The sequence below is a fragment of the Carex rostrata genome, chromosome 31 (assembly GCF_964058835.1).
Source record: "Carex rostrata chromosome 31, lpCarRost1.2, whole genome shotgun sequence".
Lineage (NCBI taxonomy): Eukaryota > Viridiplantae > Streptophyta > Magnoliopsida > Poales > Cyperaceae > Carex > Carex rostrata.
Window position 1 is genome coordinate 4,114,591 of NC_135948.1, and position 16,576 is coordinate 4,131,166.

The following is a 16,576-nucleotide window of genomic DNA, read 5'->3' on the forward strand; positions in this document are numbered from 1 at the left end:
AGCATTTATTAAGGTTGAGTGAATTCCTAGTGTCATTATTTGCATTTTGGTTCTGTGATTTGAAATGCTGTCAACAAGATCCTTAAAGGTGGGGCAGAGAATTATGACTAAATTTGCTCCGATGGGCTTCCCAGCATTCTGATTATATGTTACTAGTATCGTATTTGTGCGTTACAATGGAAATATATTATAAAATGAAGAAGATCAAAAGTTTGATTTACAATTTGAATTTCAAACTTTGATGCATGTAAAGAGATTTGATTAAAAATAAAAAAAAGATGGCTTGTAGAAATATATACATCACATAGACAAAAGTCAAAAAGACAAAAAATATTTTGTAAAAGTGAATTCGTATTAATAAATTAGTTGCTCCATTTTGTGGCACTAATTATAGTTAATGTTACTAAAATCCCTCCTCAATATATATGTTCTCTATATAATTAACAACTAAAACTAAGAATGAATCTAAACATACTAATATAAAATATTTTATCTTATCAAAATTAAAGTAAGTAAAATTTTAAAAAGATTCACTATAACTTAAATTGAGTAATATATTATTTGGAGATATCAAATACTGATAAAATATTTTTAAAAGATGTCAGTATTTGATATTCTTAAAAATAAATTGATCATCAATCATGATTCTTAAATAAGAAAATAACGAAGGGAGATAGTTGGAGCGGACAAATAAGAAAATTAATTAATTAATTTTTCTTCAATTTTATTCTCTATTCAATTTTAATTGTAACATATTGTGTGATAGTATGTGTGATGAGTATGTTTCTAACTAAATTTAGACTTCTACACGCAAAAGAAGACAAATTATTTGATTGAAGAGCTAATGTTAAATCTAAAATTTTATCTTTCAATCATAGTCATTGGCGGATCAGGACATCTACGTGCATTATGAAGATTTATTTTATATTCAATTTCAAATTTTAATGGTTGACCGCCGTGGTGTGAACTACTAAATCCACAACGATGTATCCCGCCCCCAAATAAAAAAAAAAAAAAAAAAAACCACAACGGTGTTGGATGATTGGATCCATCAAAATAAAAGGCTCAAAATGGCCCGGGTTGTGGATCGCAAAAGAGCAAGAAATTTACATGTCCACACAATAATGATCCAGTTTTACATATGAGCCCCACTTTTAAACTCCACATCAACATGTCATGATGATAATTATCCTCGACCTCGAGTTCAAAAGGTGCAAGACGACGAGACGACTACGAGCAAATTTTCATTTGAATAAAAGTTTGTAGGAGTTCGATTATCTTACTAATTTTATATTCAGTTCGCATATAATTATTTAAATTATATTTTTATATCATTTAACATCATTTTTTTATTATTTTTAAAGTTTATTTACTAATATTTAAGTTTTTATATGATGAGCCTAAAGTAATAAGAAAAGTAAAATGTTTGCATGTGAATGGGTCAAATTTTTAAAATCTATAAAAAAAAAAATTATATCATGTAGAAAGCATTGAGTAATTTGGACAATCTTATTTATATTTCGATTGATATATAAATATTTGGACAATAACTTTATTTAAAAAAAATGAAATTTTAGTACAACCACCAAAATGCCAAACAAAGAAAGAGATATGAAGTTAGATTAAATCGACGTTATTGACATCAATTTTAAAAGAATAAATAAATAAAAAGAGATTAATTCTACTAGTTACTTTATTCATGGAATATGTGATTCTTAAAGACTTCAGGGGCATATGAAAGAAGAACAGAAAATTAAAATAATTTTTACCCAGACCTCTCGCGTTCTATCCGCTTGTACTCTTCTCGGCTCGCACTAACCATGCTCTCTTTCCTTCCCGCCATTAATCCACACAAGAGTTTCATTTCCTTTTCCATTAGCGCTCCCTCCTCTGCTCCTGCGGCCCCACGCCCCGCCGTTATCCTCCCTGTAATGTTCTCTCCTCTCTCTCTCTCTCTCTCTCTCACTCTCTAACGCTTACACATACACACTGAAGTTAAAAAGAAAATTTTAAGCCTTTTAGCTATCAAATTGCTCCATTGTTCTTCTCAGGTATTGCCACGTGGATTAATTTGATAATTTTAAAATTAAACATATCCAGACCTATATTATTATTTTTCCACTTAGGACCTTATGGAATTTGGAGGGTGCCAAATGTGATTTTGCTATATACGATGTTTCAACTTAATGCCGCTAAGAATTGATAATTTCATTATGAGTGCTTTATATTTTGTTATCAAACAGGGACTGGGAAACAATACGAGAGACTATGAGGGGCTAGTAACCACACTAAAAGAGAGGTATGATGTGCCGTGTGTGGTTGCACAGGTGTCACGAATTGATTGGTTGCGCAATGCTTCTGGTCTAATTGACCCTAACTACTGGAAGGGTACACTCCAACCTTCCCCTGTCCTTGACTGGTATTCTTCAATTTTTAGTCTCTCCTCTTTTTGTAAGTTCTAGATAACTATTTGCATCACCCTTGTAGCTTTTAAGCTTCACCATCTTCAGTATTTAGTTTTCGAGTCAATATTATCAGATAGTTTTCTTGCATGAATTATAATAAGATTACACTGATTAAGTGTTTTACAATCATTAGGTACTTGAAAAGAGTTGAAAAGGCCATCTGTGATGCCAAGCTTCTTTGTACTGAAGGTCAGTTTGTCATTTGTAATAAGATCTCTTCGCCTATTTATTTTTTTTGTCTATTTTTCTTGCCAATGTTATTAATTAGGCAATGGAGGTTAAATGAACCTTTTTTGTTGAGTTGGTCCAGTTGATCTTAATTGGTACATATAATATAATGCACTGTTAAGAATTAGAAAAATCTAGTGTTCTTTAGCTTGGAAAAATTCAACCTTAGTTGACGCTTAATTGTACTATTGAGGGGTTAATTTTATAAGTAAAATGGGTTAAATGAGACTCAACTGTATTGGCCAGATCTGGTACCAGTATCTGGCCAAACTGCAAAAGCATTTTTTATTCAAAATTAATGCATATAAACTCTTCTTACTACAAAATATATGTATTTGCAACTTGAAAACTGGATATTTAAATGGTCGCTTACTTTATATGTATTGCAATTTCTAACCAAAAAAATCTCAAAAACTTTTTAATTGACACCACAAGCCAAAAATCTTTGCTCCGCCAATGCTCTAGATTGAAACTGAAATATCTCTTTCCTGGGTTCTCAAATATTTCTTCTGTTACAGGAGAAGATAAAGGTATATCATTGATAGGTCACTCAGCCGGGGGGTGGCTGGCACGGGTTTATATGGAAAAGTTCGGTTTCTCTGACATCTCCTTGCTACTCACACTTGGCTCACCACACTTGTATGATTCCATAACCACATGTCGTATTAAAATTTGCAGTTAACCTCATTTAACTCACTACTTTTACTACTGCCCTTTTTCTTTAATATATTGCCCTTTTAGGCCACCGCCAAAGGGGGTGCAAGGAGTAATAGACCAGACAAGAGGCCTGTTGGATTATGTTGCGATGAATTGTGCACCAGCAGTTTATACGCCAGAACTAAGATATATATGCATTGCTGGAAGGTATCTTTGTGGTTTTCTAGAGGAATTGTTCAATTGTTTTCAAGCTTTGGAACTCATCAGAAAATCCTATATTTTAAGCTAGATGCGTATGGTATAATTTTTTTTTTTCCCGTAGTTCTTGAATTTCCTTTTTAATGAAACCAACTTTTATTTTCAGATATATCCAGGGAGCACGTATAACTGGAGGGGCCAGTTCTCCTCCTAATGAGAATACTTCAGGTGATACAAATTCAGACGGGGAAAAATCCCTTCCAAACAATGGAAACAGTAAATATGTACCGGCGGGCCCCTCCTTGCGGGCTCGTTTTGTTGGTCAAGGGTATAAACAGGTACATGAAAATAATTTCTTGTTCGGACCAATTTTTGCCTTGTCGAACTTGATTGTTGCAGTTTGACATGGTGTGTACCAGTACCAAATTGATATCTGTACCTAAGAGTAATTCATTCTAGGGTGCCACTTACCCAATTATGTTGATATTTAGTGGTTTCAGTACAAAGCTGCACTATACACATTTGGTATAGTAGTTGGCGAGTTGATAATTATCACCTCAGCTAAAGATTAAAAGCCACAACTCTATCAAAGTTTTCCTCTTACCTAAATGAATTAAATTAACCAAAAACTCAAACTACAAAAATGAATGAAACATTGGCAGACCTTATTTATTTCTATTTCCACTTCTATTTTATTTTGTAGGTCTGTGGAAAAGCAGATGCGTGGGGAGATGGTGTTGTACCAGAGATGGCAGCACATCTAGAAGGTGCGCTTAACATAAGCTTGGAGGGTGTGTACCACTCTCCAGTCGGATCTGACAACGATACCAGGCCTTGGTATGGCTCTCCTTCTGTTGTTGATAAATGGGTACACCACCTTCTTAATTAGACATGAAAAGCACTTAGGATAGTAAGAATATTCTTTTGTAAATGGCAAATATTTCAGAATATAGCCTTTGAAATTCAACCAATTCTTCATTTTCAAAGAAGCAAGATCACAAAAGTAGGTGCCATAAAATACCACCACCTCTCTTTTGCAGTAATTCTTGAAATTCGGAATCAAACTATAGATCTTGCTTTTTTCACAAGAGATCGATCCATGTAAAGTTTTATAATTTATTTGAATTCATTATGTACTGGGTCAAAGAGTCAATACAATGAACAAATCTGGTTAATTGTGAGATATGAATTTGAGTCTGTTTATATTTTTTTAGCAGAAATTATAAAATTTTATATTTGGTTTCTAAAGTATTGAAATGCAAGTTTAAAAGAAAGATTTGTGAGATTTTATGTTACCAAAAATATCAGCACCTTCCTTTTTTGAAATAGTTTTGCATGTACCTTTCTTTTTAAAATATGCTAATATTTGGAGTTCCTAATGTATATTTTTCCTCCGTTAATAACAACTGGATCTGCACCCACTATATGACCTGTGTGAATGAATTAACTGACAAAAAAATAAGAAAGTAAATCAAAAGGAAAACTCCTTTCTTTGTACTTTTGACTACCCACCCTTCCCCATCCTCTGCAAACATATCAATATAGAATGATGTATTAGATTATTATAATATCAATTAGTTTAAATATCATAAATCACGACTTATTGTGTTATATTAAGAATTTTGAATCTAACATTGTTTAATTAATATTTCTAAAAAATGATATATTTCAAATGATCTTAAAGTACAAAGTATGAAAATAAAGTGCATTATTTGTATGGATCTTTTCTTGGAATTTTTTTTTAAGTAAATATTAGAGGTCAAATCACCTAGCTATTTAATATCAATATAGAATTCTTTCATTTGGATTTCAAAACTGTGACCTTCCACACTAAGGACATTGTTTTTGTCACTAGACCAACGACGGGTTTTCGTTTTTTGAAAGAAAAAAAATGACACTAAAAATTTAAACTGCAATAATATTTGCTCAATCATTAATATGAAGTAACTAACTCTTGAACATTTAACATATTCTTTTGAAAATTCCCATGCATCTCAATAATATATACCCGAACTTTCCTATTCCTTTATGTTCATAAGATCCTAAGGATCATATTATGTGTTTCACGTACAAAAAAATCAAATCTTGTAAGGAGCGGAACTAGAAAATTTGAATAGGGGTTCTAAACTATAAAATACATAACATGTGGAAAGGCAAAAACAATACGGTCTCTAGAAATTGAACTCAAGATCTCACAAACACAAAGTAAAACTCTAATTACCAGATTACAAGTACACATTTATCATTTTATGAAGAGTATTATACTATATATATATACACACACTTAAAAAATAATTAATTAAATTTAAATATACATGATTAAAAAATTTAAAATTATGGAGTGACTTAGCACCCCTTAACATACACAGATCCGCCCCTGCATCCCGTATAACTCTAGAACCGTTGAATATGTGGTTTTGGTTATTATGGGTTAAGGATTGAGGATTTTGTGGCGTCCTTTCTTTTAATTGGAATTTGTTCGTAATTTGGCATTTAAGTGCTTCAAACATAGCAAATGTAGGCTATGTAGCTTGATTATTAAGATTAATTGAAAGATAACATGCGGCTTGCTGCAGTTGGTAAATTCGTGGTTCACAAGACATTAGAACGATGTACATTTTTTTTTTGCTAAACAAATGTTCTACCGTGTGGTTCTAAGTTACTGGCAAAAATAAAGATAACAATTTTTCTTCCGAGAAAAGCACCTCTCACCATTTAATAATTTCTGGTAGATGAGACGAAGAGAACCTTGCAACGCGTGGAAGACAGTATTACGCAAGGTTGAGTAAATTTGGGATAAAGTGGAGAACTTTAATTTATTAGTGTTTTTGGTTTGGAATCTTTATTGTTTAATGAAAACTTTTGGAGGCGCTCTCTGTTGGGAAATTATAAAGGCAAATAATTGCATCTTATCCAGAGATCAAATAATTATATTTTATCTATGGGTCAATTACTTACACTCTGAGAAAGGAGAAACAGTTCTCCGCCTTAACTTAAGAACTATCTTATATCAAAGAGACTCAATACATAAATTATAAGTGCGGAACATAATATTTGATTCCATGTCGTTTGTCATAGAATAACCAAAACCATAGTAGAGCAAGTTATCTCCGTGAGCACGAGACAAGTCTTCAATGGCAAGAAGTCATTTTCGCATTTTGTCGTCGGGTCGAGAAATAAGTCTTCCAGGACAGCAAGGTGTGGCCCTTGAGAAATTATCTCCATATTTTTTAATGGATTTATCTTCTCTATTCTTTGATGGTGGAAGAAGAAGAGAAGACACACAGAACTGTATTTTTCTTAAGAGAAAAATGTATGTTTAGTTTATGTGTTTTTTTAGTTACCTTGTGCCTTGGGAACCAATCATTATATATAATAACCTTTATAGTTATTTGCCAAATTGAAAAAGTATTTTGTGATGTGCATCAAAAACCATGCTGTCACATCAAAAGCTGTGCGACTGCATCGATATCCGTGAGGACAACACAATCCTCCATAAAGGCAGATTTCTGACCTCTGAAAATGTACTTTTCTGAATTGAAAATTTCTAAATCAGTCCATCAATAATTTGATCTTTGCCAAAATTATTCTACACATTTATGGACCACATCGTAATGAATATATTAATTGTCTATTACTTTATTTGATTACTTTAATTGACAATCATATATAACAGTAAACAATCCATAATTAGATTACATATATGCTCAACGTTGACATTAAATCCAACGAGGTTGACAATAAATCCAACACTCTGCCTATAAAACGGTCATGCACTAGGGACGGGTTTTGTCGTCATTAGCTGTGGGGTCATTTTATCCTCGTTGGATAGGAAACGCTACATGAAAAGCAAAATGCAAAATGGTACATATAAAGAAACATGAATGTGCACATTTTGCATTTTGGTTAAGGCTATACACAGAGAAAAATAAGAGGAATTTTTATTCGCCATTTTCATCTCTGAAACAGAATCAAGGACACACTTCTTTTCTAGAAAGAATCCATACCAGTTTATACTGAAAACGTAATCTTGCACATCTGACTAGTTTTTTAATAAAATAAAATAAAAACAGATGTTAATGGATTTGGTGTCTTCCCGGAGAAGGCAACATATCTAAAAGGTACCAAATTTTTGTGTACCACCCTTCCATTATGTGCGCCACCATTACTCAAGTATTGACTGGCTTTCATTTACGTTTCACCTTTTCTTTTTGCCTCTTTAGGGTCTGTTCGGTCAAATCACTATTCACGTGGGAAAAAAAAAATTCAGTTCAACTGAATTTTTTTTTTCCACGGGAACAGTGTTTTTCAGTTCAAATTCCGTGCCCGCGCTCATTCCCATTTGTCGGCTGAACAGGCCCTTACAGTATACATATTAACACCAATTGTGAAATTTCACATATACATTAAATTGTAGCCCGCCATAGCTGTTACAGAGTAGATCAGTAGAACCCCATATATTGAAAGATCGCCTGCTTGCAATCAGTTCAACTTGTAACATCACAATTCGTTGAACAACTATTTTGTTTTAGTTTTACAGCGACAAGACGTGCCAATTTGAACAAAGATCTGATGATATCAATAGCAACAAAACAGGAAGTACCAATCACACTCATCTATTATTTACCATACCAGTTCAATATCCTACATGCGAGAACTTCCAACTCTAAGAGACTGGTACATCATCTGAAAACTGTACCTCACACATCTAAGCTGAACTTAACCTGTGCCAAACAAATAACCACCTTACTTTGAGGCCTCCATTTTTGCAAGTTCGCACTGGTCCAAGTCAAACTTAAAACTATGCCTAAAAGAGCCATCATGAACCTAATCAATCTTTGAAACTGGCACATCCAGCACAAACAAATACCATGAATTAATGTAAGCAAAGAAACAAACACGCAATAAGCAAAATCCTGGTAACAACATTCACCCAATCATTTGTCAAGTTCAATTACATCCATCAAGTGACAACAGACCAACACTAAACACTTTCTAAGTGACCCTAAAAACAAAATAGAAGGTAGAAGGAACAAGATACACTGAAACATAAAGCCTCAAGCTGATAAGAGGTGAGGCTATGCACAAAGGAAACATCTGTGTTCCTTCAGAGAGACATGCTACTTCTAACTGAACATAGTAACATTTTAGACATTTTGTTTATCAACCTAGGAGGATTTGATAAAGTGAGGAGAAATCAGCTTGCCAATCTCCAACATCCCAATTTTGTCCTTGTTGCCAAAAATGGACTTCAGCTTGTCATCCAATATTATCTCCCTCTTATTCTCCGGGTTCTGTAATATAAATGAAATTCAAATTCAAATATCCAGTAAAAATTTTGAAATAAAATAACGTTCGGCATATTTGTACAACATGACATATACACCCTATAAAAGGATGGAGCACATCACATTTACCTAACTGCCCATTTTGCTCCGAAATAAAATTACATCCCAATAGAGGGTCTTCTAAAGCACCAAAAAAACAAGGAACGGTAAGGTACCCTGACATTTTTCAATGCTTTAGATGGGCATATGAAATAAATCAGATTTTGCTGGCTTTTTCATGCTATTTTGATATTTCTCGAGAAATACCAATTTGAAACTACCTATAAATAGGAGGAGGAAAATTAGACACTGAAATAGGACATGACAAATCTCCACAGATTTAATCTTTGTGACCTTGTACAGTCTAAATACTCATTAGCAACTGAGGTATGCTGATTTTTTTATACAGGTATACAGCAAAGACAGAAAAGCCACATGTAATATTTTGTCATCAAAGATTAAATCAAACAATAATATCCTACAACATATTAAGGATGACCGTTTCAAACAACAAAAATTAACTATATATCCCACGAAAGTTTTCCAATTTAAGTATTTAAGAAGGCAAAAATTGGTGGGTGCTTCAAAGTAATTTAACAATATCGAAATAAAACATAAATATCCCACTTTTGCAAGAAAAAAGTGATCCCCTAAAAATACCCAACAAACGGGACAAAAAAGAACCAAGCTTGAAAAAAGAAACCACGAATGCACGATAGTGAAATACATCTACTAAATTAGCACAGACTTAATAAAAATAATCAAGAATGAAATTTATCGAATGAAAAACCTAACTAAAGTTCACACAAAATAACCGATCAAATATATATTAACGGAGTATGTATAAACGTACCCACGCTACTGAACTGCAAAAAGATTTATTCCAAAGAAAATTAAAAGTAAGAGAAAATCGCCATACCTGAAGAGAGTGCAACTTGATGTGCTCCCAGATCTTCTTCACAGCCTGAGGGCGAGAAATCTCTCCGACACCAAGAAATTTGCGAAAGGAAGGAGACACCGGCATCTGTTTCATGATACCGCTTCCCTTGGTTGGCTCCGCCGACGCGGCGGCGAACGAGGCAGGAGCAGCCCTGGCCTTAGAGGAGGCCGCCGCCAGGAGAGATTTGGAGAGGCTCAAAACCTTAGACATGGCCGGAGGATTTAGGGTTAGGGTTTTGAGGGTTTGGTTTTGTTTTTCGAGGCGAGAGAGCAGGGGTTTAGCGTCGAGTGCAAACTGGAAAATATATGTTGATTTGTTTTATTTTTTTCAAGTGATAATCGGTCTAGTCTTATGGCGTTGTTATTTTATATTGCCAGATGGAGAAAGAGGTCTGAATGTGGGGTTTTTGGCTGCTCCTGGATCACTGATATTACTTGTGTGAAACGATGAAGTAATTTAGATCGTTTCCGCTGTTATCACTCGGCTAATATGATCTTAAATATTTTTTGTATATGTATTAGAAAAATTGATGGCATTAACAATTATTAAATTGATACTTGTAACAAATTAACAGATTTTCAAAGCTCTTTATGATAAAAAAAAATAATGATTGACCCTATTGACTTTTCCAAGGAAAAAATATTAACTTGTATTTGAATGTGACATTACAATTAATAATATATAAGAGCATCTGCATCCGTGAAACTCTTGGAGTTTCTAAATAACTGTTAACTGATTTTTATAAATTTTGTCTCTGAAAGTTTCTAAACCCCCCACATCCCTGAAACTAAAATTAGAGTTTCTTAATTACCACATCAACAGATAAATTACAAGAGAAAAATAATTTCAACAAATTATTTGGCCATGTCAGAGTTTATAAACGGTTTCTTATTAAGAAACTTTGAAGCAAAATTGCTAAATAAGAAACCCATCTGCACCCCTGAAACTGGTTTAGAAACTGCCACATCATATTAGAAACTCCAAGATTTTCAGAGATGTAGATGCTCTAACAATGTTTTTTTTGTGAGCTAAAAATAACTATGCTCAAAATCCTAATCATAATTAATTTCTCCGTATCATTTTCTGGACATTTTTCTATCGATTATTTATTGTTCATTTTTTTAAAACTTCTCTATGCTTGTCTTTACTAAAATTGTAGTTATTATAAGATTTTTTATCCGAGTCTTGTGAAATATATATTCTTTTTAGTAATTCTCTCGCAATGTATGCACTTTAAATTCTATATTGTCATATTAAGATAAATATCCATTTATGATTCAATATTAAACATGAAAGAATATTGTTCTACGGAAACAAGTCAAGTCATTTTTTTTATAAAACAATTTGTTGCTTTCAATATGAATATTCATGTTTATTAGAAAAGATCAATTCACATAAATTTTAATTTGCGAGGCAATTAATTGCTTGTTTATAAGAATAAATCATATATAAGAGCCGCCTCATTTCAATTCGCTCTTTTTCCTTCTTCATTCAACTCCAATATTTCTTGTAGTCTTTAGTCTTAACACAACAACTTTTCTCTCTCGGTTTTACCTTCTCGAGCAGAGCAGAAAGGAGAATGAGAGAGGGGAGAAACCGGAGCCAAGCAGAGCCCATCGGAGCCGGGAGTACAGTATCGTCAGAGCTTGGAGCGTAGAGTTCATATCTCCATAGAAACACGACAGTAAGTAGATTTGATCGTCGTCGGAGCATGGCCGTGATCGAAGAAGTGGATCTGGTTGTGGAGTGAGATAGCGTTAGGGTGATCGATATCTCGATTGGAGCATGACGGTGAGTAGATTCGGTCGTTGTCGGAGCGCAGCGACAGTCAAAGAAGTAGATCCGGTCGTGAAGCGAGATGGAGTATTACGATGATCAACATCTCGATTGGAGCGCGACAGTATGTAGATCTGGTCACCGTCAGAGTGCTGCGGAGGTCGAAGAAGCGGATTCGGTCGTGGAGTGAGATGAAGATTTTACATTTTACATTTTCACGAGAATAAAATAGCAAATTTAGGAATTTCAATCATTTAATCTATTGTAAATATGTTTTTTATTAATAAAATTGTTAGATGGTATTTAAAACCACTAACTTTAAAAAAATAATAATAATAAGATTTTAAACTTTTTAGCTGATGTAGATTTTAATGTAGCTAGGAAGAAAGTCCTAGCTAATGGTGAGGATCCTTCAAATTTTGCATGGGTTCTTTTGAAAAGTCAAAATTTTATAAGAACCTTATTTTTATTTTAGAGAGGGATCAAGTTACAACAATTTTTGAGTTACAACAAGTATTTTTTACATTTTTAAAGTCTAAATTGTCGATCCAAACTGTTAGATGTGATCTCTACAATAAAATGTGCTTGGAGACCAAATTTTACATTTTGGGGAATTTTTTTACTATTTATTAAGATGGGTACAAAAACTAGTTAAATTCAGACCATTGAATTTTGTACCCATCTTAATAAATAGTAAAAAAATTTCAAAAAATGTAAAATTTGGTCTCCAGGCACATTTTATTGTAGAGATCACATCTAACGGTTTGGATCGACGATTTAGACTTTGAAAATGTAGAAAATACTTATTGTAACTCAAAAATTGTTGTAACTTAATCCCTCCTCTTTATTTTATCCTAAAGTATGATCAGGATTCAGGACGGTTCTAGATGCGCCTCTTTAGAAGGTGCACGGAGATTCTTCAACCCTCCGGTAACCGTCGATTACACCAAGCCTTTTGTAGCAAAGTTCGAATGAACGGTTCTTATATTTTCGGTGTATGTCCTGACTTCTAAACCGTGAGCATGAGCGTGTTCGTAACAGTATACTGCATCCTTGCCCTGATATCAAAACCGTCAGGTGGGTCCGGACCCCCATTTGCAATTTTGTTAGCGTTATTTCCACATTTAAGTTCCGACTTTTTTCTTGGCATCATTTCCTCATTCGCAAACATTTTATAGCTACAGTATTTTTTTTTTTTTTAACATTTATTAGTGATTGAATTAACAGAATGTTATAAGACATTATAATTTTTAACGTCCAACTACAATACTTATAAATCATAATATTTTTCTTATATCTCGAAATTTCCTGATTTCTATCTCTTCTCCAATATTTTTTAATTCTTTTTATATTAATAAAAAATCGGCATTAAGTTTACTACTTTCTACTTCTATGAATGGACTTCTGTTTTGTTGACTGTTTGCAGAAATTTCCCAAGACTGTATTTCTCAGTATTTATTTTTTTAAGTAGAAAATGTAGAAATAAGATGCAATTTTTAGTGTCCTTGTGACATCGCACGCACTCTCTTGGGAAGCGAAGTTTTTCAATTCTCAGTAAACACTAAACTGTCTTTCGAATTTAAACCAAAGAAGATTGACCGGTCAGGTAGATTTGAAATTTGATCAACTTTTTACAGAGGGACTTCCTGTGTTGAAATTGGAGTAGCTATCCGTGTACTCAATTAAACTTCGATTACTCTAATCTATATACCAAAATCAACTATTTTTAAAAAGGTGTAGTATACTTGTTAGTGATAGCAGCTTGACCCGTTGACCGTAGTCAAACAACTGATAACAATTCTGTTAAGATATTGTTACGGGATTAATTACAGCTAGTGACGATGTTAATAAAGGATTAGTTATACAGTTAGTTACAAATACTACATTGCCTGTAGAGACCGCCGTTGTACATGTAACAGGTACGAGAAAGGGAATACAATTCATGTCTCTGTGATTTATCTCTGTAATTAATAATATTCATGGCGGGATCAAAATTAATTGATATCTATTACAAACATAGGCAGTCACATAGGCAGTCACGTAGCTAGGATTTGAGTCGGAGGTATTTAGAAATTGGATTTGATTTCTTTTCTTTTTTTATTTGAATGGGTTCAGGTTTGAATCGTCTCCATAATTCATTTTTCGTCTCCGTTCGCATATCAAATTGCATCTCTGTCTTTTGAATCAGTTATAATTTCTAAATTACTAATTGATTCCAAAATTACTAATACAATTACTTGTAATTTCTAAAAAAATTGGTATCAATTGGGCGGAGGGGAATCGCTACTCCGAATTGAACAAAGATTTAAAAATATATTTCTTCCCTAATTAGATTAAATGACTCACTCATCCAGTGGTAGACAAGACCCATTAAAGAACCTAGTCCAAAAAAAAAAAAATCCAGCTGCAGCACTGTAGCTCCGCCCATGAATATGGTGTATGTTTGGTTGCCCATGAACGAGGTGTTTTGTTGGTTAGAATAGCTATAATAGAGAATCAAACTTGTATGTTTTATTAGAATAAGTTATTCTAAAAAAACGTGGAACAAGCTATTTTAATAAGACAAACGCCAATTTTGCTAATATAGTTATTCTAATATTGCAACCAAACATACCCATAGTATATAGAGATTTGTTTTAAAATTTGTATCGAATGAAAATGAGCGACTCATATTTCATTCAGGGACAGATCTAAGACTAAGTAAAAGGTGGCTAAGTCACCTCTATGATTTTAAAATTTTAATTATGTATATTAAAATTTAATTAGGAGTGAAAACGCTATGAAAAATTAGATCTCTATGGGTATTCGATATGTATTTGAAAAATTAGATGTAGATATCCGATATTCAAATATCCGTGTAGATATGGATACTGATATGATTTTACGTTTTAATTATCCGTATCCGAATAGTAACTATACACCATATATTTTAATATACATTATGAACCAATCATGTTATTCACCATTATAATTAGATAAATATTATGAACTTTAGTATATTTTAATATTTTTTATATTATTTTAATAAATATTTGATTCGATCTATATCCGTATTCGAATCCGTCTGATATTCGTTCCTTATCCGCTTCGTTTTCATCCTTAAATTTAATTGAAAATTTGTATTTTTTTTAATTTGTGTATACTTTAGCCCCCTCGTAAAATAACATGTGTGTACTTGTAGCCTAGCGGTTAGAATCTCATTTGATCTTTGAAAGGTCTTAGATTCAATTCTCAATGACTACATATTTTTTTTTTTGTCATTTCAGATATTAAGCATTTTATAGTTTATCTTTTCCTATTCAAATTTTCTAGTTTTTGCCCCTGAATTATTTCTACATGATTAGATATTACACTGTATCTGAATTCCAACATGGACTAGCATCAGAGACGGGGGCACTCAGTGTAAAATAGAGGTCAATTGATCTCCATTTATTTAAAAAAAAGTATATTTATTGATAAATTTCTACATAATTTAGAAGAAATGCTATGGTACTGTTAAATGAGGAGGGTTTAAATGCCTCCATTTTTTGTGCCTGCACAATGCCTCTATTTTTTAAAACTTTAATAAATCAAAATTGAAAACTTAAAAGTCAAAACAAAACCGTTAGATGTGATCTATGTTATTTTCTCTATGAGCTTATAAAAAATCATCACATTTCAATTTTGTTTTTATGTGAATCAATAGGTTCAAAAATCAATGTCTAGAAATCATCCACATTAGTGCGTTTTTTACAAGCTCTTGATGACAATCAAAATAAAATTGAAATGTCATAATTTTTTACACGTGTATAGATAAAATGATGTAGATCATATCCAACGGTTTTATTTTAACTTTTAAGTTTTAAATTTTGAATTATTAAAGTTTTTAAAAATGAAGGCATGGTGGAGGCACAAAAAATGGAGGCATTTGAACCCTCCTCCTGTTAAATTGATCGCCATTTGCAGTTTAAAAATTTTATATGCTTGATTCCATTCACATTTGATTCCCATAGTTAAAAAGTCTGACTTTGCTCCTGACTAGGACAGGTTCTTTTTTGCCAAAGTATTTAGAATATTACATGTACTTGCAAAGTTCCTCGCATCTTAAATTATCTCTAACGGTTTATTATCAATTTTTACGAAGCTAAATATACTGTAAGCAAATACATACATATGTATTATATAATAATTATTAATTATGTATATGTAATTATAAAATATGTACTCGGAGTCCTCCGTTAATAAGTACGGAAATTCATAATAGTCAGTATGAACATATAATAATTAAGTAATAATTTAATATGTATTATGCAATAATCAAATGTCTATTGTGAAATAATTGAGTGAGCATTTTGAGAGTTTGTACAATAAGTTCAGAAGATTAAGACGGTTGTTGACAACTGTCAATTTTTTTTTTTAACTTATCAATATAATGTGATGGCTAATTGGCTATAAACAATAGAAAGAGGAAAAATCTATTACCTTACCGTAATTTTATGAATTAAACTGCGCTGCTATATTTTGGCTATTTAACTAAGCTCAGTGAAATAAACCCGTGTGTGTTAACTCTGTTCAGTGTTTTGCTATTCAGTATTCCCTATCACTTTCAAATAGATTATATACCCTTTCTATTTTACTTTAATCTTCTCAGCTCAAAAACTATCACGAAACCTTAAAGATATAGGAAACCGACTTAATTGCCGGAAATTTTAGAAAAACCATCAGCACGGAACTTCATATTCAATATTAAATTTTAAAAAACGATCATCGATCTCGGTATTCAGTGTTGTACAAATGGTTACACAATTATACCTGTCTCAATTAAAAAATTAAAAAAGGGTAAACTGAACTCCGACTTCGGTTTATAAATGCTCAAACCGAGTTTCAAATTCAGTTTTGTTTTGTCCTTTTTTTAATTAATTTTTTTTTTTTTAAGAAAGCCGGGCAGTGGTTGCCAGGTGCTATATTAATAAAGGAACATCATTACAGGGTTTACCAGAATGTAC

At 32.6% G+C, this 16,576-nt stretch overlaps 2 protein-coding genes across 3 annotated transcripts; one reads left to right on the plus strand and one right to left on the minus strand.

Moving 5' to 3' along the window:
* The first annotated feature begins 1,765 nt into the window (after positions 1 to 1,765).
* LOC144547643 (alpha/beta-Hydrolases superfamily protein) lies at positions 1,766 to 4,731 on the plus strand. Of its 2 annotated transcripts, none has more exons than XM_078296332.1 (7): positions 1,766 to 1,928; positions 2,244 to 2,419; positions 2,599 to 2,654; positions 3,212 to 3,332; positions 3,435 to 3,557; positions 3,715 to 3,886; positions 4,252 to 4,731. In XM_078296332.1, the coding sequence occupies exons 1-7, from the start codon at positions 1,821 to 1,823 to the stop codon at positions 4,435 to 4,437; spliced, it is 942 nt and encodes a 313-aa protein (XP_078152458.1). In that variant the 5' UTR covers positions 1,766 to 1,820; the 3' UTR covers positions 4,438 to 4,731. The 2 variants fall into 2 exon arrangements, with proteins under 2 accessions (XP_078152458.1, XP_078152459.1); XM_078296333.1 differs by having other exon boundaries at positions 3,215 to 3,332.
* A 3,693-nt stretch (positions 4,732 to 8,424) lies between these two features.
* Positions 8,425 to 10,137, minus strand: LOC144547505 (upstream activation factor subunit spp27-like). Its single transcript, XM_078296171.1, has 2 exons — positions 9,795 to 10,137; positions 8,425 to 8,842 (listed from the first exon to the last, which is right to left on the minus strand). Exons 1-2 carry the CDS (start codon positions 10,023 to 10,025, stop codon positions 8,717 to 8,719), a joined length of 357 nt encoding a protein of 118 aa, XP_078152297.1. The 5' UTR covers positions 10,026 to 10,137; the 3' UTR covers positions 8,425 to 8,716.
* Between the last annotated feature and the right edge of the window lie 6,439 nt (positions 10,138 to 16,576).

What these genes read in the sequence shown, in the direction of transcription:
- LOC144547643 (XM_078296332.1), top strand. Translation starts at nt 1,821, where the DNA reads ATGCTCTCTTTCCTTCCCGCCATTAATCCACACAAGAGTTTCATTTCC. An exon ending in GCCCCGCCGTTATCCTCCCT is followed by an intron (nt 1,929 to 2,243) that starts GTAATGTTCTCT and finishes GTTATCAAACAG; the next exon opens with GGACTGGGAAACAATACGAG. An exon ending in CAAGCTTCTTTGTACTGAAG is followed by an intron (nt 2,655 to 3,211) that starts GTCAGTTTGTCA and finishes CTTCTGTTACAG; the next exon opens with GAGAAGATAAAGGTATATCA.
- LOC144547505 (XM_078296171.1), bottom strand. Translation starts at nt 10,025, where the DNA reads ATGTCTAAGGTTTTGAGCCTCTCCAAATCTCTCCTGGCGGCGGCCTCC. An exon ending in TCAAGTTGCACTCTCTTCAG is followed by an intron (nt 8,843 to 9,794) that starts GTATGGCGATTT and finishes TTTATATTACAG; the next exon opens with AACCCGGAGAATAAGAGGGA.